The 22638-nt window shown below is 41.6% G+C and overlaps 1 protein-coding gene across 10 annotated transcripts in view; it reads right to left on the bottom strand.

Annotated features, from left to right (window-relative positions):
* Positions 1 to 22638, bottom strand: part of DMD (dystrophin) — a 1048023-nt gene that overhangs the window by 606964 nt on the left and 418421 nt on the right. For all 10 annotated transcript variants that reach the window (XM_082219922.1, XM_082219929.1, XM_082219924.1 and 7 more), the window contains 4 exons: positions 16533 to 16656; positions 14608 to 14695; positions 10099 to 10340; positions 6630 to 6810 (listed from right to left, as the gene is read on the bottom strand). In XM_082219922.1, the coding sequence (XP_082076048.1) occupies positions 6630 to 6810; positions 10099 to 10340; positions 14608 to 14695; positions 16533 to 16656 (635 nt within the window). The remainder of the gene's footprint in view (positions 1 to 6629; positions 6811 to 10098; positions 10341 to 14607; positions 14696 to 16532; positions 16657 to 22638) is intronic.

Here is a 22638-nt window from a genome sequence, read left to right as displayed (position 1 = left end):
GGAAAATAAAGCAGGGTAAAAATCTATTAAATTGAAGCAAATGAAAAAATAAATAGTAGATTGCTTCCCAGTGCCTTTTGATTACTTTCCTCATTGACTACTTTGGGGTTTTCAAATAAAGTTCTTGAGAGGATCTTTTCTTTTAAAAAGTCACACAAAATTGAAAAAGGGCCAGGGCTGGATCCTTGGGTTACTATGATAGGACAACCTACATCTGACACAGTTTTCCTTTCAAATCAGTTCTTAAAGCCATCTCAAATTTGTGCTTGATGTACCATGAACATTTTGGCCCGTACTCTTCTGCCACACCATAAAATAATCACTAGAATAAAAGGTCATTTTCAGGATTTGCAAACTTGAGCTTTTTGCCTTATATGAGAAAACCATTTGTGAAAATTACCGAGAATAGGTTATGATTATTATGGTGGAGATTCAAAACATGTTTAAGAATGAGCACATCATACATGCAGTAAAGAAATAGGTAGAAGTCAGCATTTTCATTCTCTCCCATTGCTCCCAATCACATGTCTGTGTTTACATTCCATGCTTAGAAAGTGTGAGAACAGAAGCCAGTCCTATCTCTTCCATTGTTTTTTACTTTTGTACTTTTTCTCTGTCTTGGAGAAGATGTGAGAGGACGCCATGATTGCTTTGTCCTGTATATATTGCCTAATAAATATACCGTAATTTAGATGTCACACCTCATCACCTCAGCTTCCAGCTTTACTCTGCTGTTTGAGTGTGCACATATTTTCGGATATGTGTCGCTGCTGCAACATTGCTGCTGTGGGACTGAAGAGTTATGAACGTCCTGGGCTGCGCACCACAAGGAAGACACCGGGAGAGGTTTGTCTCAGTTTGGGGGCTGTGCAGTGCCCCCCCCCGGCCTCCGACAGCATAATGTAATCAGCATGTTGCCTCAGATTATAACATGAAAAAGTTTAATTTTAGAATCAACAGGCTGGCCCAAGAATATTTCTCATATTCTCACATCTCATGTTATTTAGAATTGGAGTCTGTTTTAAAAACTATTACTGAAAGTGCCAATATCCTTTTTATGGTTCATGTTATTGTATTCAGAGTATCTATAAAAGCAATCTTATCTTTGGGACATCTGTTAAATGTTTAGATTAGAACATTAACATAGCATTTTATTAAACTGCCCCCATTAGAATGGCATTGCAGATGCCTTAAAATAGGTTAACATCTGTGGAGGCACCAGCAACTCACTAGGGTATAAAATAAAGATCCATTCAAGCCAACTGGAATGTTGCCATTGATTTCAATAGGATGTGGCTTGCATGAGAGTGAAGCAGACACTTTCTGCTTTCAACAGTAGTTCTAATTGTAGCTGTTGAGAGAACTCAAACTGAGGAAGACAAGTTGGAAATAATCCATTTTCTGACATTTGGCCATACAATATTAACTGTAAAAGCATACTACAGATCTGGAATGCCAATCTTTAACTGTATATAACAGCTTCACAAAGTTAATTCAGAAGACTTGCATTTTCTCTGCTTAGCCTTGAGAGGCACAGCTATAGAAGACCCTATTCTCTTAGAAGTATTCCCAACTAACACCTGAAATCTGATCAATTTTTCATTATCCTGGATTCTTATAAACAGTTTTCAGTCAGTCCTGACCCTTCTGCTATTCTATTTCCTATGCCCAGGGCTTGCCAGCCATAGAGGCAAATTGAGCAGTTGCCTGGATTCAGAAGCAGTCACTGGGTAGAGTGAAGGCTCAAGACTAGCTTTTCAGAGATGTGTCACTAGTGCTGACCAGGAGGGAGAGGGACAAGACAACAAGGACATTGGCGCAGTGCGAGTGTAGCAAAGGAGCCGATTTGGCGCTCCTGAAAGTGTATCCACACCACCACACTGACCTCCCTGCTGCCTTGCCTGTTGTCCTTCTTGGCAAATGGCTAAAACCCCTCTGCTGGGAAGATAGTGTCGCAGATCAACCCCATGTGATGAGCTGCTTACGCAGGGTCTGTCAGCTTTCCAGGGGTGCCTGCCTAGGTTATGTAAATATGTTGGACAAAGAAACAGAAATATTTGTGTGCACTTTTAGAAAACCACCGAACAGCTGCAGGTGTGAATGAATTTGGGTCCTTCGCTGCTGAACTATCTGTCATCCCTGGCCATTGGCCATGCTTGCTGGGGCTGATGGGAGTACAACAATATCCGAAGGGCCAAAGGCTCCCCACACTTGTTCTAGGGGATGCAGTCCAGAGACTTTGAATCTCCACTGGCTGCCTGGGGCAGACACAGTTGCAAAGGACCAGAAATAAATAAGGGGCAAACATTAAACATAAACCTGTCACAATGGTCACTTGATGTGTTACTGCTATGTGCTTCATTCACCTAGGACAACATAATGTATCAGTTTAATGTTTAATGTGCTTCATTCACCTAGGACAACATAATGTATCGGTGCAGGATAGTGCATGCCTGTAAATAGGAATTTCATGAGACTGAGAGTGAGGCCACTTGCATAAGCTTTGATACCTTAGATAAGCATCAAACACTTGTGGGTAAGACTAAGGTGAGCAGAGGAGTTGTAATAAAAGGTCTTGACTTGGAATCAGCTGCTGCATGCCTCATTCTCCAGATGTTTACCATGGGGCAGAACAAGACAAGGGAAAGCCAGATCCAGGTCCTGGTATAGCATCTTTTTCTCACCAGAATATTTAGTAATAAATTGATGCTCAATGCATCATTTTTGCTGAGAAGAAAACATCAGATTTATATTCTTCAAAATGGAAGTTATGTGTGAAGCATCTCTATCCTGCCACTGGGATCTTGGGACTTGTCTTCACAGTTCCCACCAGGAAAATACCGTATTTTTTGCACCATAACACTCACTTTTTTCCTCCTAGAAAGTAAGGGGAAATGTCTGTGCGTGTTATGGAGGGAATGCCTATGGGTGGCATGCCTACAGATTTTCCTCCTCTAAAAACTACGTGCGTGTTATGGTCGGGTGCGTGTTATAGAGCGAAAAATACAGTATATTCCACCAAGGCCTGGAATTACCGTACCTGCCTATGCCACCTTCCTCTGCTCCAGGCATTCAGTGATGAGAAGTGGCTAATTTGCAAGTGCCTTGTGAACACTTGAGCCTTTGTGAACATTTGATTGGAACTCTTAAATAGATTCAGGACAGATAACAGGAAATTCGCACCTCACTACCCAGAAGAGGCTTTTCCATCTTCTTCAAGTCTCCCTCTTTCAACTTTCGGATTCCTATTCACAAGTAACTTCTTCACCAAAATCTTTTCTGAACCACTGTAGCTTCCTCATTTCTGCAGCATATGCCACCTATTACTTCTCTGTCAGCCCATTTTACTGTCCTTTATTTCACCCTGTCCTCTTCCTCACTTTTGCCTTGTACATCTTACTGCATACCTACTGTATAAGCCAATATACCTACTGTAAAGGTAAAGGTAAAGGTATCCCTGCCCGTACGGGCCAGTTGTGTCCGACTCTAGGGTTGTGCACCCATCTCACTTAAGAGGCCGGGGGCCAGCGCTGTCCGGAGACACTTCCGGGTCACGTGGCCAGTGTGACAAAGCTGCTCTGGCGAGCCAGCACCAGCACAGCACACGGAAACGCCGTTTACCTTCCCACTAGAAAGCGGTACCTATTTATCTACTTGCACTTTAGGGGTGCTTTCAAACTGCTAGGTGGGCAGGAGCTGGGACCGAACAACGGGAGCTCACCCCGCCACGGGGATTCGAACCGCCGACCATGCGATCGGCAAGCCCTAGGCGCTGAGGTTTTACCCTCATACCTACTGTATTAAAACCAATTTAAATATGCTTTTTTTACCCAGAGAAACCTTTGTAATTGTAGTTGAATAAAAGAGCTATGGCTCTCCAACACAGTAAAGGGCTAAAGAATTTCTTTCAGAAAACCAAGTGTTTGGTTGCTGTAAACAGATTTTGCATATGTAATGTACTTATAGGCCTGTAGATTCTAACTTCTCAGAACAGGCTCTTTGTCACTTCTGTGTCCTACATAGCACCTAATATGACTTCATATTAATGTGTGGTAATGGCAGTAACAAAGGCAGTGCAAATTTCCTGATGTTTCATAGGCATGGGACACACACACACATTTTATTATCTATCCCCCACAATTTTAACAAAATATTGCAGAATTTGAAAACCAACACAATGACAAAATATAATATATGCCCAGCTACTAGTTTAATAAGTTTATCTGATGTACTACTATGGTAGAAGAAGTTGAATAAAGAGCATTCACTGAGGTTATTCACTGGTGTTTTTCTTCTAAATTATTTATATGAAAACAAACATCACTTGCTTTATTATAGTGTACTGGATGATTGCTGAAAAGCTTTTCATGGATAGTAGTTTGCATATGTTACTGGAAAAAATATAGAGCAGGGATAGAAAAGAAGATATTATCTAATAAATTTCACAATTGGTTTCTCCTTTAAAAGAGAAAATAATTAATCAAGAAAATGAGATTGTATTTGTGTTGCAAAATATAAGCCACTTTCATCTGTATCCGACAATGCAGCCTAGGAAATATGATCTTAAAAAGTGATAAATTCAGCAAAAAAGAATCATGTTGCAACAGAATAATTCAAAAGAGCATTCAGTATTTTTAACAAAAACTATTGCTGCAAAGTATAATGCTTCAAACTGCTTGAGGCCTAAAGTATAAATTGCACTGCTAGCAATAATGTGACACAATATTTTTAATTTTCCTACACAATGTTTGTACAAAATATCCTTACCACAGCATTCTGTGTTATGTTATATATGAGCCATTATTAAGAAGCAGAATACTATTAAAATGTATACAAAGGATCAGATTCAGAGCTGCTCTTCCGTGAAAAATGTTTCCTACTTGCAAAAGGGAGACTGAGATCCAATGGAGGATCTCACTGGAGGAAGGAGGCAATTTCTGACTTCCATTCTCTCTGCAGCTCCCACCCACATGCCACCTCAGCTCCTCCACACTTCCAGAACAGTTTGGGGAGATACAGATAGCTACAATGGAAGGAGGAATCAGTGAAAAATCATGCTTCCCCTTATTCTCCAAAGTGTTCCATGAGCAGTGTCCTACTCACAAGAACTTGAATGCAAACCAAAAATGTTAAAAATATGTATGTTCTTTAAACTTCTGAAAACAAAACAAAAAATGAAAGAAAGTAAAATATTAACATTTTGGTTACATGTTTTATATGCTCTTTTTGACTGATACAGGGTTTTCTAGAAGTACACTCTGGTAGATGAGTTCATAGCTATATATGAAGCACAACTGATAGAAAATTTATGCCTTCTCAGCAAACCAGTCCCCAATTCCAGTTTCAGCTTCTCAGTACATTTTTACAGACCAAAAAAAGATTAAATTAACTGTTCAATAACTAGCATGAAAACGACAGGGTGGGGTGAGGGGGGAAATCTACTTGATTATATTCTAACATGGAGACTTCATAATTCTCAAATTTTCTAAATCATACTTAGGAAATAAGTCATGATAATTACCCTGTGTGTAGTTGTCCAATGAAAATGGTTACTAACTTCTAGAACGCTAATCTGATGCAAAAACAGGGCACAGGGTATGTCAGTGAAATAGTCACCAACACATATGTTTTAGGATTGCCAGTAGATGCCAGTTTGAAGCCTCATTTTGGTGTCGAGATTATAGCCTTCATTTAAATTTGGGAAACAGGAAATGAGAAAAATCAACTGCTATAGCTTCAGAATTATGAAGGAAAACTTTACACACCATTTCAGAATGATGCACTTGCTTTTCTGATGGCAAAAACTGGTTGTTTTAAATGTGCAATATAAGCTACATTGCCTATTAGTAAGCATAGCTTTATTGTTTGAAACATGCAGTTCCTAGCATCTGAGTTTCCTCAGGCATGGATCAGTCAGCACATCTGCAACAGCCACTAGAAGGAGCTAGTATTATGTAAAAGTATGATTTTTCTTTCGAGAACATGAGATGCACTTCAAAGAACACAGAATGGCAACTCTTTTGTTTTCTTCCTAACCATATACATAAAGCAAAATGTTGTACTTTAACATTCAAATATCTTTGTTAACCTCTCAACAATTGAAAAACAGTATTTCAAAAGTACAAGCATTTAGTGAAACTTTATAAAGCTATCACAAGAATTCAGACTAACCACAAACTTAGTTCCAACATATATCAACATCTGCAAAAGTCTCATCCTTTCTCCTGCTTGCTAACACTTTCCCTTACAAACAGGAACCAGCTTTGTTTCTCTAATTTACCTACACTATCAATAAAACACTCTTGCATGGTAGGTAAATGCGCATAATGTATTGTAATTTACACTACAAACAAGATTCAGACTCATAATGCGGTTTCAAGGGGGCATCACATTCTGTAACCAATAAAGGTGTGGCCTAAATTTGCCCATTAACATTAACCTTAAATTCTGTATCTTTGTGTCTTTATTCTCCCGGGGGCCTTGACATACAAGTGAAAATCCTTGTGTTGATGGGATGTGTATTATTTTGGATACAACCCATTTTCACATGCACACACGTCAAATTAAATGTCTGCTTTGTTTCACAGATTTTTGAGAGGCAATGAGATATAAATAACAGTAACACTTACTTCTTTGTAGATGCTTTTCTCTAGCTCTCACATCATCATAAACTTGATTGAAGTGGTTGGTAAAAGCAACAAGATCTGCTTCTAGAAACATTGGACCTTGTTGTTTCTCTTTTAATGCTTTGCTTTGAACCTTTAGCTTTTCTATCTGAGGCTGAAGGGTTGATAAGTGGATGACTTCATCCTGTATAATAATATATAAATATATTTTTAAAATAAGAAAGCATTAATTTATTTTTATTTCAAGAAATTATATACCACTTCACATCTGTATATGGTGTACAGTAACAAGAAAAAGATGTGATAAAAATAAAACCACTTAAAGCTACCCATAAAATCAGAAAAATCAGAAAATGCCTGCTGAAGTCTATATTTCTCTCATTCAAAAACATTTTTGTCATTGGAAGCTCAGATGGCATCAATGGCTAGGCGTGTTTTTACCAGCTACAACTGGTATGCCAACTACAGCCATTCTTGGACAAAGATAGCAAAGACTTGTTTATTGCAATGTTCTCTGTTCTCTGGGCAGGCAGAGTAGTTTAACAGTCAAACCCTCTTCTCAGGGAACTCTGGAATTGTACCTCTGTGATGGGAATAGGGATCTCCTAACTATTTTCCAACGAGACACGGGTGGCGCTGTGGGTTAAACCACAGAGCCTAGGACTTGCCAATCAGAAGGTTGGTGGTTCGAATCCCCGCGATGGGGTGAGCTCCCGTTGCTCGTCCCCTGCTCCTGCCAACCTAGCAGTTCAAAGGCATGTCAAAGTGCAAGTAGATAAATAGGTACCGCTCCGGCGGGAAGGTAAATGATGTTTCCGTGCGCTGTTCTGGTTTGCCAGAAGCGGCTTAGTTATGCTGGCCACATGACCCAGAAGCTGTACGCCGGCTCCCTTAGCCAATAAAGCGAGATGAGCGCCGCAACCCCAGAGTCGGTCACGACTGGACCTAATGGTCAGGGGTCCCTTTATCTTTACCTAACTATTTCCAAACCCTTAATAAACTACAGTTCCCAGGATTTTTTCTTTGGGGGACCACAACTGCTTCAAGTGGTACAGTACTGTTTTAAATGTATAGTGCAAATGGGCATCTAGTCTAATCACCACACCACAGAGTTTTGTACTAATTATCAAATGAGATCTAAGAGTCACCTGCGATCCACCCTTAGACATTGAAGATAGAATTGTAATATTTACCTAGTGTAGACAATTTCAATTTGCACTTTTTTAAAAAATGCATAAAACATATCACTTTCCCTTTCCCTGTATTTTCAATCCCTTATGCATCATTCAAGAGTCTCCAGTGTCCATTGTGAGATGCTCTAGGTATCTGTCAAAGCCACCTTGATCTCCTATAGCAGGAAAATGGTAGGCGTGCCTCTGTTTGCCATAGTCTCTCATTCGTAACATGCTTATTACTTCTCACTCCTTCGCCTTCCCCATTTAACTTGCATTCTCAGCAGAAGAGCAAGAAAGGCACATATTAAAATGCAATATGGAACTGAAATTTTTCATTGGCTTTTGTGTGCTGTGGTTGGAGGTCATGCACGACAGTTGCTGCTGCCCTTCACTATTGCTGAATGGTCATTACTAAGGGAAGTATGAAAAAAGAGAATTGTGGAATAGTCTATATGGGGCAGATCTCATGGGATCACACTGTACATACATGAGACCAGCATAAGACCTGTAGGAGTGCTGTGCTCATGTGAAAGTTTGTGTACAATTTGACGCTCTAATTTTCATGATGGAAGCATGGAAATGGGGCAATCCATATAGAACATTTGTGTGGAGCACCACCTGTTCAAATAAAATACATAATAATAATAATAATAATAATAATAATAATAAATTTTATTTATATCCCGCCCTCCCCAGCCGAAGCCGGGCTCAGGGCGGCTAACAACATTAAAATAGTGCAACATTATAAAAACATCATAAGAATTAATTAAAATCAGAATTGATGACAACCATAAACTAAAGTATTGTAAGGATTGCCAAAGGAGGGAGTCAGGCTGTGCCCTAACCAAAGGCCTGGTGGAACAGCTCTGTCTTGCAGGCCCTGCGGAAAGATGTCAAGTCCTGCAGGGCCCTTGTCTCTTGTGACAGAGCGTTCCACCAGGTTGGAGCCTCAGCCGAAAAAGCCCTGGCTCTAGTTGAGGCCAGCCTAACCTCTCTGAGGCCTGGGACCTTCAAGATGTTTTTATTTGAGGACCGTAAGTTCCTCTGTGGGGCATACCAGGAGAGGCGGTCCCGTAGATACGAGGGTCCTAGGCCGTATAGGGCTTTGAAGGTTAAAACCAGCACCTTAAGCCTGATCCTGTACTCTACCGGGAGCCAGTGCAGCTGGTATAGCACCGGATAAATGTGATCTCGCAGCGAGGACCCCGTAAGGAGTCTCGCTGCGGCATTCTGCACCCGCTGGAGTTTCTGGGTCAGTCTCAAGGGCAGCCCCACGTAGAGCGAGTTACAATAATCCAGTCTGGAGGTGACCGTCGCATGGATCACAGTGGCTAGGTCAGGGCGAGAGAGGTAAGGGGCCAACTGCTTAGCTTGGCGGAGATGAAAAAATGCCGCCTTTGTTATAGCTGTAATCTGCGCCTCCATAGAGAGGGAGGTATCGAAGATTACACCCAAACTCTTGACGGATGGTGCTGGCACTAATTGCACCCCCGCAAGAGATGGGAGTTGCCCCCTCAATCCCATATCGTCCCGTCCCAGCCAGAGGACCCCTGTCTTCGAAGGATTTAACTTCAACCGGCTCCCACGTAACCATCCAGCCACAGCTTCCAAGCATCTGATCAGTGTGTCTGGGGCTGAGTCAGGATGGCCATCCATCAACAGATAGAGTTGGGTGTCATCAGCATACTGATGGCAGCCCAGCCCAAAACTCCGGACAAGCTGGGCGAGGGGGCGCATAAAGATGTTAAAAAGCATCGGGGAGAGAATCACACCCTGAGGCACTCCACACACCAAGGAGTGGCGGGATGACAGTTCCCCCCCAAGCGCCACCCTCTGTCCCCGACCAGAGAGAAACGAGCGCAGCCATTGAAGGACTGTGCCCTGGATCCCCACGTCGGCGAGGCGGTGGTCCAGAAGTTCGTGATCGACCATGTCGAAAGCTGCTGACAGATCTAGAAGAATCAGCAGCCCCGACCCGCCTCGATCCAGCTGTCTACGAAGATCATCTGTTAGGGCGACCAGAGCCGTCTCGGTCCCATGACCAGCGCGGAAGCCGGACTGGAATGGATCCACATTGCACCATTATGCCAACACAGCCCAGTGACAAACTGAAAATGCCTATATGTGAGCAGGCCCTGTTTCTTGATCCTCTTATAGGACTGCCAACATAGCTGAACAGTAAAATACAAATATCCTTTTCCCCACTCTGCAGAAAAAAACCTGATTGTTAGACCTAAAGGAGATGCAGCAATATGTATGCAGCACAATACTGCAAAAACCAGGACAGAATTTCTAACCTTGCACTTATCTAGCTGTGTTTTCACTGCACCAGGATCTGCTGTTGGTGTGGGTTGTGCTTTCAGCCAGTTTTCAGCAGTAATTACTGTCTGCTCCAATTGCTGCAGCTGGGAGTAGAAGGCAATGATGTTATTTTGGTACTCCAGCCATGCTAGTCTTTCACTCAGCAACTGACAGAACTCAATCCAGCGATTGTTCAATTGCTCTGAGGCTTGTTTGATGTTGTCAGCATTAAGCCCCTCTAGAAAGGAAGGAAGGAAAGATTTGGGGGAGGGGGGAGAGAGAGAGATAAGTTTAAAACGTTTATTTTTAGGTCACAGTGGATAAAAAAAGAAGAAATTTAACAACCCTATTTCTCTATCAGAAATCTCATGAAACCGACAAATGATTTATCATCAAAGAAATGATCCTGAACATACAGATGTTGTGCGTTAGTGGAGAGAGGATTTTAATGCCCCTGTAAAAGTCTAGGAAAGTATTATTGCTAAGATGAACTGCACTGCAAAAATGAAGCATTAGGATAAGATAATGTAGAACTAATGAAATCAATTGTGTGAAATGGGAAGTTACACAGAAAAAGAAGACAATTTTTTCCACTGGGCAGCAAATGTAAACTAGTACAGTATGTATTCACACATGTACTAGGAACAGGGTGAATATTGCCAAAGTCCTACATATACTACATAGAAAAACATTATTATGACTATTTTGGAAGTTCAATACACCAAGTAATTGCCCCAGATAACAGAGATACAATTTGCTAATTTACATCCTCACAGATTACAAATCAAAAGGGTCAGAGAAAGGACAGCAAGCAGGAAACACAGAGTACAAAGAGCCCACAGAGCAAATGCCAGACCATCCCAAATCACAGGATGCCAACAAGGAAGAGAATGACGAACAGCATTTGCCGGAGCAAATGTTAACACAATATAATATCAAAGGCAGTGATGGTGGGGAAATCCTAGCACTGTACATCTGGAAGTCTTTGATTACTGAATCGTATATAAAACATTTTTTAAAACCCTAATCATTATTTTGCTACATTCTCAGTAAAACTGTCCAGTTGGGAACACACCTATGGGTAGCAAAGGTTCCCATGATCCCCTCTTCCTCATTAGACACATAAAATGTCATATCCTGGTTCCCTTATCATATCCCAAAAGAGGGGAAGGTGGGGCTCGTCAACCTGGGAAGATAGCTTACCTAGGTTAAGGTTACCAGATTTTTTTCAATGAATCCGGGGACACTTTTCAACTTCAATGGACTTTGTATGGGGACTGATTTGGAAATCCGGGGACTGTCCCCGGGAAAAGGGGACGTCTGGTAACCTTAATCTAGGTGAAGAAGAACTCTGATCCTAAACCTAAACTGGGATTCTGTGAAAGTGAAATGAAATGCTGCAGCAGTCCTTCTGGCGCCATGCAGGCAAAGGGGAGGGGAGCCAGCATTATATAAGGCTGAAGTTTTGCTCATGCTCTTGTTTGCTAATGCAGATGTCACTAAGCCGTACAAAAAGAGCCTGCTGGATCAGGCCAATGGCCCATCTAATCCAGCATCCTGTTCTCACACTGGCCAACAAGATGCCACCTGGAATTCAGAAGCATACTGCCTAAGACTGTTAGCATTATGTGCAAACAAGTCCTACATCTTCTAAATAATCTCATCACATGGCTTAAGCCTTCTGCTTCCCTAAGGGCAAATTAAGGATACAATGCTTAATTGAATTCAATGAGACTTAGGCCTTGCCTGAAAACCAAGTAAAATGTTTTTAAAAAATTAATCCAAGGTGTAGGGCCCTCTGATTTCCACTGGGACTGTAGCATGCAGTCCTTACCATCCCAAACATGACCGCCAACGGAAATCATGTCCTGGTGCTGCAGTTTACTTTTGGGAGAGGGGGATGCTTCCATTGGCACCCGAGATTTTCTTTTCTTTTACTAATGGCAATTTTCAGCAGGATCTCAGATGACAAAGGATCAAACTCCTCTGCTTGTACACTGTAGTCTTGAGGGAAATTGGGAAACCCATAACTAGGATTTTTAAATTATTATTTTTAAAAAACCTAATATGGCTGCAAGCCAGGTATTTGGCATAACATATAATTAAGCCCTTACTTTTGAATAGACGTGCATAGGATTGCTCTGGAAGGATGAGTGTAATAACTTTAAATATTGGGTATGTGTGTGCAAATTTAAGATGATTTAATTGAGTATAATGGTTTAATTTCATGGTTTATTGGAAGTTATATTACATAACAGAGTTGCTTTGCGCTAACCACTAGTCCTTCCTGAATACATAATTTTTTGGGGGAAACGTTGCCACTGTTGTTAAGCAGGTACATAACTCTTTCCATCAACATCAGGCATGATGAATAATACAATACCAATTCTGTGGTAATATATTATAATTTCAAGGTTAATGGCTCATAAATCGTTTCACATTTTATATTCAGAACAACCCCTGATATCGGCAGTGAATAAATACATTGTCCCCAAAGGACATAGAGATCAGTACCTGAAGTGCCTTCATTAATTTTATTACCTTGTGTACTGTGCATATCAAATTGTGTTAAAATAATTTTAATTGTTCAGCACCTTATATACAAAGTCTTCTGAAATGCCACTTAATGTGAAGCATACCTTGTCAAATGCGTTCATCATTAGCCATAGTTTCAATGTAGAGCAATGAGTTTTAGCTCTCGACTTCCAAGGATGCTTGGAATGAATATACCAGATTTCATCCTCATTATGTGTCATATCATTACAAATTCACTTTGTACTCATTTTGATGCCTCCTAACATTATATATTCAGTGAGCATCTATTTCAGTACAACAAGAACTTTGTTCTAATCTGTCATAACAACCAATCATCCATTCATATCTCTACAAACTGCTACACTGGTATCAGGATGGAAGGTACTTCAATAATACTCACACATAAATTCTTGTTGATGTTTTCAATGAGAAAACTTTCAACTGTAAATGCTTCCCAGACAGCTGGCATAACAGAGAAGGAGCTATAGCACAAAATCACAACGTGTGTTTTACATGCAGAAGGCTCTGGGTTCAATCCCCAGCATCTCGATTTAGCTCTATCAGATAGCAGGTGATGTGAAAGAGCCACTGGTGGTCAGAGAAGACAACACTGGGCTACACAGTACAAGGCAGCTTTGTATGCTGCTAAGCCAATCAAATATTTTGTCTTAACAGCAGGACACTTAGCAGAAGCTAAGGCAACAATTGGTGCTTGGTTCTCAGCATTACCACACATGCACTACTCAGAGCTAGCCCTACCATTGGGCAGACTGAGGCAACTATTCCAGGCAGAAGATATTGAGGGATAGGATGACAGTGAGGGCAGCCCTCTTAGGACCCCTCCTGAGTGCACTGGCCACACCCAGAAATAGGAAGGTCACCCAGAAAAATGATGGGGGGCATTTCCCCAAATTTCTCTCTCTATGTGTGGTGTGTGTGTGTGTGTGCTGGGCCATCATATCATATCTCTATATCCATACCGCTCTATGGTAGGGCACAGCTGTGCTACACAGCATATACCAGGCCCTCTAAATGTGCAATGAAAGATGCTATCCTGCCAGTCTGTTTCTGTATGTAGAAGTGTAAAAGACCTAGAAATCTACTCCAAGATACAACAGTTAGATCTGTACTCTTTGCACTCTGTTATTTAGTGTATAAGAACAGCCCAGGTATTTAATAAATTAGATTTTATTTTTTAAAAAATCCAATTCACAATCAAAGGGGAACAATACACAAAGAAACAGGCCAGAAAGGGTTTAAGCAAGCAAATTATATGGTAACTGCCCATCCAGAGAAACTGATCTTTGAATTATATATTTAATGGGAAGTAAAATGCACAGAGATGGCAAATAGGATTGTAAAAACTGATCTTGAAAATATTGTTGGTGGTAGATGCACAGACTGAAAGAAGAGACAGATAAAGTAAAAAAGGTAGGTTGGCAGGCAGGAACAAGAGGATACAAACACTTAAAGGAAAGAAGAAAAGAATATTATTATGGGGTAAAGAAGACAAGTTGAAGAAACTAGAGGAAAGCCATGTGATCAAAGTCACACACACTAAAAATAAGGTCCAATCCTTTTCAGATAATTTAAATAATCTCTAGTTTCCCCAAGTTTTAAGATGATAAACAAATTGAGTTCCAAAGCGTAAGACCAAAAAATGGGAATGTGAACTGAATTAATATATGAGGATTGAGAGCAGCTTGCTAATAGCCTGGACCCTTTTTTTTTGGGGGGGGGGGAGAAATAATTTTGAACTATGTCTCAGCACATGGTGCTAAATTTCAAGTGTTTCTCCTTTTCTAATTAAAAGATATCATTCAAAAGAAACATACGAAAAATACAAACTTACTTTACTTAACTGTTCCTTCACAAAGTGCTTTGCTAATATAATTCATGTGAAAAATATGAACTTGTGTGTTTTATCAAATCCCTAAGAAGATTATCTAAATCAACTGCCATGTAATTACCATTCACCATCTGTTCCACCAGGGCCTCAGCTGATCTGCTTGCATCTTGGAGTTTCCTGTACTTCTCAGGCTTTTCTCGTTCGATGGCCTGCAACATGAGAGCAATAGTTGACTATTTCACAAGGAAGACATTTTAAAAATGAGTTATAACCTGCTGAACAAGAACCTAGCGCTCATGGTTGCATAGCTATGATTAAAACAAACAATAGCTGTCCCTTTTACAGCTAATAAGGGACACAGATGGCACTGTGGTTTAAACCACTGCACCACTTGGACTTGCCAATCGGCAGTTCAAGGCCCCACGACGTGGCGAGCTCCCGTTGTTCAGTCCCAGCTCCTGCCAACCTAGCAGTTCAAAATATGCTGAGTCCTTTCTGGACTGAGCTAAAGGAAGGTTGCCTGCTGAATAGTGGCAAGGAAGCAACTCATCAGGAAGCAAATCTTACTTGTCCCATGTGAGCAGTTCTGTCCAAGGCCAAGGTAAGCCTCAGATATTGAAAGTGTACATTACAATTATTCAGCAATTCATATTATTAAATATTTTCAAGAGATTATTTATTTTATATAGAAAGTTAACATGAATAATTCAGATCATTGCTTTATACATCTGATTTTTATAAATTTTTATTATAAAATGTTATTCTCATAGCAGAGGAATATTAAAAAGCATAAAAGGAGATGATAAAAGATGAAATGTTGGTACTCTGCAATGTTCCACACAACCTTGCAGATCTGCTTACTAAAATCGGGACAAGGCAGCGCAGGATTCCTGCTTCTTTAGCAGGTGTGCTAGAAGGAAACTTTCCAAAAGGCATACAATCTTTCTGCTGCCATGGATTATTAAGCTAATAAACCCCAGAGTTGTCCGCGATTGGACCTAATAGTCCAGGTTCCCTTTACCTTTTTAAGGCTAGATAAGAGTAGTTCAAGTCCCACAGGCTAGCTAACAAACCTACTGGACTGAAATATCAAATGCACATAGTTTTCTAAACAAACAAAACACAGTTTCCAATTAGGTAGTTTGTGGAAACCACTGAGATAGCATGATAATGAAAAGTGCACAATAGTAACACTACCTTGAAAATGTAGGCCACATAGAAAACAGAATTTTCAGGAAACACCAAGCTGTGCATGTAATATCTCGTTCTGCATTTTTACAAGATTAGCTGTGTATGTAAACACACGGGTTCCTTCAAACATCATGTGCAGGAATATTTACTGATCCACCACATTTAAAGGCATAGCTGTACTGAATTATGCATAACATGGCTTTTTGGGTTTATGTTTTTACAAGCCAGTTGTAAAAGTGCTTGATGATTAAAAATCCTGGCAGATACATTCATTTCTACCCTTAAGAAGGAGGAGGACTGGAACCAAAACATTGCTTTGATGGATCTGCTAGTCCAGATTCTGTTTCTAACAGTGGCTGGCCATATGCACAGAACATGACTGCCTTGTGTTCTTGCCCCCAGCACCTGACACCGAGAGGTGCACTGTCCCTGAGCCATGTACCATCCATTCAACTATATCAGCTCATAGTTGCATATCATATCCATTAATGGATATGATATGTCAACTCATGGGCACGATTTTTCAAAATTCATGTTTTGAAAAATGGCATTTACCTGTACTTTCCTCGTTTTTATGCATTGCCTTGGATGTTTGTTAAAGCTGCAAACAGTGAGTTTTACATTTCGTAGCACTCACCCTGTCCTGTATACAAACAATGCAGCTAGGATGGGTGACAGTAAAGCTTTGAGTTAAAAATTTCCCTTTATTAAACTCAGGCTAGAGAGCAACACATTGCTGTTTAACACTGGGTGGTAAATAGTCAAACACAAGTTGTACTTCAAGAGACAGGGTTTTCTAGCAAACTTTTTCTGTGATTCTAATATAAGTTGTTAAGTATATGAATATTTTCCTACATTAACTCTTTCTTTGAGGTCTGACAGGTTCCCTTCTTTTCTGTATATTGCAAACTCTGGGCTCTGGAGTACAGCTTCTGAGCGGGTCATCCAGCTGTGAAGCTCTGTTGTATCAGCATCAAACCTAAGAGGGAGAGAAAAAGAAAAAGAAAAACACACAGGATATTTCTAAGACACACTAAAGCTAACACCAGATGTTTAAACCAGAAGTATGAATTAAAACTGAAAAAGAGCTATCATAATTACAGACATACACACAAAAAGGCTTTAAATAGTCTGCGTTCCTGAATATATCACACAATCTGTTAATATGGCAGGCCTTTTATAAATCCTTAAATGCATTCTAATTTAAGAGGTTGCTCTGCCTTTAGTACAAATACAACTCCAGTTTCACATGCTGAATTTCAGGGTTTAAGGTGGGATTTTAAGTTATTTTAATGTAGTCCCCCCCCCAGTATGTGTAATAAGGTTACTCCCTACCTTCAGCTGGGAGTGGGTTTGTTCCAGTCCAGTAAGGAAGTCTTGTGTGGAGGAGGGGGCCTCCACCCATTGCCTGATGGACCAATAACATCAGGGGGAGGAGCTGGCATATAGCAGCTTGCTCAACACCTGAGTCTTTCTTCTCTGCTTTGCAGTAGCACCCTGCCCTCTCACCCTTGATCAGAGTGGGCTTACCCAGTTGCCAAATGGTGCTGAGTATCCGGAATTTGAGGTGATCCTCTTTTCAGCTATTTCAGTCTTAATTTGATCTGCTTATGGTGGGATAGGGTTAAGTTTGGTTGCTTGGCTTGTTTGGCACTTAGTATGGGCAGGTAAGAGGTTTAGGTACAGCCAGTACCCTGAGACACATTGTGTGGAGGGCACTTGACTAACCATCTCCTACTGGCAACTGGCTTGGGGGGGGCTGCTTTCTGTGGAGCTCATGGGGCATGGCAGGTGACATCTGAACAATGAACGGGGGGGGTGACTGGCATCTGTCAGGCCACACACACATGGCTTATGGGAAGATGGATTTGCCTCCATTCACAACAGTTTGGTTGAGGGATTTCCTCTGTGATGGTCTGGTACTTAGCAGCGGGCACAGTAATTTTCTGCTTGCTAGTACAGGTTAGGCCTGCCCACAGTTCCTTGTTGCATTTGTTTATATTGCCCAATACGATATATTCAAACAACCAGGAAGTGACTGACATTTCTCTTTGTCATTAGAGCAGTCTACATGGTAAGTATGATGAGACTCTTTCCATGTAAGCATTGCCAGATCAACATAACCTAGTTTTGTCTCTAATAAAGGAGGACACAGTAGGCAAGTATTGAATGAAATCAATTCATCTTTTGTTTCCATTTGCTTCCTCTCCTTGCTCCATTTCCCTGGTTCTTTTAAAAAATAATTCTTAAGACCTTTATTGAGTCTTTAATGGGACGCGGGTGGTGCTGTGGGTTAAACCACAGAGCCTAGGACTTGCCGATCAGAAGGTTGGCGGTTCGAATCCCCGTGACGGGTGAGCTCCCGTTGCTCGGTCCCTGCTCCTGCCAATCTAGCAGTTCGAAAGCACATCAAAGTGCAAGTAGATAAATAGGTACCGCTCTGGCGGGAAGGTAAATGGCATTTCCGTGTGCTGTTCTGGTTCGCCAGAAGCGGCATAGTCATGCTGGCCACATGACCCGGAAGCTGTACGCCAGCTCCCTCAGCCAATAAAGTGAGATGAGCGCCGCAACCCCAGAGTCGGCCAACTACTGGACTTTACCTTTACTAAGACCTTTATTAAGAGATGCTTGCAGTTTGACTTGAAAAGATCAGGTTATATTTCATACAAATTAAAATGAGGTTCTTAAAAATCTGAATTTGACCAGATCGGAAACAATTAAAAAACAATTTTCAAAAGTTGTATTGAGGGGAAAACAGGCCTTTAAAAAACACATCTGTCACTCCAAAAAGGAGACCACTTTAGGTAAAAGTAATAAAAATCCCATGCTGCATAGATAACGGAGAGAGTTTGAGTTCTCTGGTCAACAGCAAAAAGCAAGCACTTAAGGTCTTCAGTTCCAATTCTTCTGTTCATTTCTTATTGCTGGAATTTCATATTCTCTCTTCTTTTCCCTGTTCCTCACTACTTGTATCATTCTCTCTCCCTTCTTTCTGCAGAGGCCTTCTAGGAGCAATCCTCCAGAAAACAAACAGGTAAGTGACGACAGCTATGATACAACACATAATCCCGAAGGGAGAAGCTGTGGTGTGACAAGGAGCCACATATCCAGCCTATCCAGAGACATAACTAGAAAGTGGAAGATCACAGCAGAATATTTCCAATAACATATGGCTCATGAATCATATGCAGTTGCCTATGGCTAAAATATTCTACTAGACTGTTCCTGATTCAAATTGTAGGAATCTGGCTGTCAGCTACTGTTTATTGTTTTGAGGAAAGTGGTACTGTATGGAGCATGGAAATATCGCTGCATGATTTTCAGTAGGAGCCGAAGAGCAAAAATTAAACATTAAATCAGTAGCATTAGTCATATTACTGCATTTAAAAATATATTTTATTTTGGCTGTACTTACATCAGCTGCTTATTTTGTAAAGAGAACAAGATATTTATCTAAAATTCACTAAATGAGAAGACACTAGATGGAGCACCTATCCTGCTTTAAATATACATCTCCTTTTTCAAAAGGCTTGGCAGCTAGTTTCTGGAGTTATCTACAATGACGCTCTGACAAACAGTCTTTGTACAGTGACATGGAATAGTATATGTACAGAGCAATTTTAGCTATGGTCTAAAAGTGTACCATTCACAAGTATTTCAGAGGTTGTAAGTATCAGAGGGTAGAATTTAAAAAACATATTTAGTATTTTAGCTTATTCAACAGCAGGAAGAATAAAAAAATAGCAGAAATTTCTGTGGGAAATTCTTCTGGGATACCCCAGGTGAAGAAAGAAAAATATTGTGTTCATCAGTGATTTTCTATTCTTCTTGCAGGAAGGCTGGAAAAGCATCTCCTCCAGGACTGGGAAGGCAGTTTCCAGTTTCTTTCTAGAGGAGGAGAGTCCTCCTCCTCAATCCTCACATACTGAACCACGGAAGCATTCAAGAAAAAATGTAAATCCTCACCCTTCCCTCATACACAAATGTTTTTTTAAAAAAGCAGTGTAAAAATGAAAATGAAATAATGCTACAGTAACTATAAATAACATAATATTTTACTTCATACTGAGCTCTGCATTCATGCTATATCTCGATTGGCATTTATTTTACTGGGTAAAAGAGTTGTCAAGAAAAAAGAGAATGTTTGGCAAGGTTTGTGAGATTTATCTGCAAGCGGTCCTTAGTCCCCTTTTCAGAACTGCAATCCCCCAGAGTTCACTTTGGGAAAGCCATGATTGATGATGGGCAAGTTTTAAGGTCTGCACTAGATGTTTTGAAACAGTTTTAGGTCTGCATGACTGATGCTTTGAAGCTAGGTTGATCCAGAATAAAAAACTGCTGCAGCTGCACCCTCTTTTGTTCTCCTTTTCATGGGAGGTTTGAATACAAGAGCAATGTTATTAAAGACATATGGAGACTTGCAGTCATCCTGCATGTAAAAGAGGCTTAAAACATATTTAGCTTTTTACAATTGGTTCTCATGGTCCATATTAATTTGAATTTCAGACATGCCTAGTCCATCCAGTGGTTGAAGATAGTAACTTAATTGTAAACCACAGCTATTGTTTCTGTCTCCATCCTACTCTTATCCTCTTCCAGTGTTCCTAAGCAAAACAAAGGGCCTGGCACAATACAGTCTTTCTTATCTTCATTTGTTTCAGAGGCTCTTTCATTGTGGAACACAAGGCAGAAAAAGCACACTTGTACTTACCTGAAATGTAGTATCCCATTCCCAGCAGAAGGTCGGGTTGTTGCCTCCACATCTCAGTGGAAGGGAGGCAGCAACCTTTGGGGAGGTGGGGCTCCCATGATGCAGTTTGCAGACTCAGCAAGCTTGAGAAAATCAGGAGGCATAGAAGAAAATCCTACCTCACAATGTACCGTGACTAAGGGGTGACTATAACTGGACATGCAGTCAAGCTAACCATGGAAAACTACATTTCAGGTAAGCACAACCGTACTTTCCCCCCATTCCCAGTATTCAGTCAGCAGGATGGAAAGTACAACAGCTTACTAGGGTGAGAAGGCTGCAGGTATTAAGGTGGTAGGATCTGCTGTAGGACCCTCCAACCAAATACTGCATTAGCCAAGGCACAGGCATCCAGGTGGAAATGCCCTGTAATGGTACTATACTAGGTGCAACCCCAGTGGTTGCATGGCAAATCTTCATAAGAGGAATGTGAAAGGCGAAGGCAGCCAAATCTTATTGCCTTTGTTGGAATCATCACACAGCTAAATGTGTTTGTGATGTCTGTTGGGTTTGGAACTTAACAGGTTAAGTTCTTCCCAGGATGCCACACCATTCTGACGTCAGTTTTGGAAGCTTGGGAGGAGCTTGGGAGGAGTTTGTCAGTCCCACTCGGTAATTTGTGGGGAAAGGATGCAGTTTTGTCATGGCTGCAAATAGTCCTGGAAATTCCTAAGAAATAAAAGCTGTAAATAGACAAACCTGGACTCTGTGTGTTTGTCTGAGAGCTGAGACAAGCTACGTGACAGTTCTACACCGCTGTGCGAAGCTCTGCTGAGTCGTGACGGAAAGCCGCAGCAGAAGTGTGCCGGGCGGCCATAAATTGCTAATTGAGGTTCGCAAATCAATTAGCGGGAGTCACGGATATAAACAAATAGCCACAGGTTATGGATACCCTAAATCACCTATCGTAAAACTGTCACGGAAGAGCTGCCGGGAGCTGAGAAATCTGCGGTGTCTAGCAGAGGAGCACGGAAGCAAGCAAGCAAGCAAGCTGAAAGACGCTGTTGCTGAATGCTGAAAGCTGTGAGCTGAGAGCTGTGCCTAGCGTTTGAAGGCAAGCTGATGTCGATGCCTGAGACAGCTTTGAGTCCTGCCTGAAGTGGTGAGGCAGTCGATCTCAGCTGGGAGCTGACCTGCTAGACCGGGAGCTGGAGAGCGGCTGTTTGTTTACGTGAGTACGCTGGGCCCCGGGGGAAGATGGCAGATGGCCAGGAGGTGATTCAAGCTCCGTTTGAACAGCTTGAGGAACTCACCGCCCAAGCGTGGAATACCTGGGCAAGATGGGTGAGAGCGTGGTTTATAGCCACGGAGGTTTGGGACATTTCCCAGAGGGAACCAGTGGAACTGGTGGACAGAGATGCAGGAAAGCTGAAGTCTGTTTCTCTGGAGGAGAGAATGCAGAGGGAGAAAGCTATGAGAGCTGAGGTCTGCATGTTGAGAGCAGGTGTTCATGCAAATTTGCAACATCACCTGGATGGCGTTGAATCTGCGTGTGAGGCCTGGAGTGTGCTGAAACGTCTGTGTGAAGGCTCAGCAGGAGGCCTAGGGCAGATGGAAGCTGAAAGCCTAGAGATGGCTGGAGCCCCTGTTCCTGATGATTTAGCCTCAAGGAGTGCTAGTGAGCAAGTCGGGGGGGCGGAAAGTTCCAAAGGCAAGTTTGAAAAGTTTTCCACTGAATCTGCTGGAATGGAGCGGCAGTTCAGGGGGGGCGGATCTGGCAAGGAGTGCTTTTCCAGAAGAAGGAGAAGGAGGCCAGCTGGGAGGAGCCCCAGGCAGTGTTTTTCCACTGAAGTTCGTCGTTGCTACATTTGCAAGTCAGCTGACCACGTACGCCGAGACTGCCCACAGAGAGCAGCTGCACAGGAAGGCTTCAAGGACACCTTCTATGGGAATCAGTCGGGTTTCCATGGAAACCAGTCTGGAAGGGGAGGTCAGCGTGGGAACGCAAGAGAAGGACGAGGAAAACAACGTCAGGAGACTTATCAAATCACGGCTAGTCTGGCGTTGGCTGAAGACAGCCGTGGGACAAGCCAAAAGCTAAGTTTTGTTATTGACTCTGCAGCTAATCGCAATTTGATTCCAGAGACACCTGCAGTCGAGAGGTGGAACTGCACGGCAATTCCTGCCGGGAAAACTGTACTGTTTGCAAATGGACAGAAAAGAAATATGACTAATGCTGTAAATTTGCATTTTTGTGTTTTACAGGAAACG

The sequence above is a fragment of the Podarcis vaucheri genome, assembly GCF_965113315.1.
Source record: "Podarcis vaucheri genome assembly, chromosome: 4".
Taxonomy (NCBI): Eukaryota; Metazoa; Chordata; class Lepidosauria; order Squamata; family Lacertidae; genus Podarcis; species Podarcis vaucheri.
Note: the sequence above shows the minus strand (reverse complement) of the source record. Positions and strands in the feature narration are given on the sequence as shown.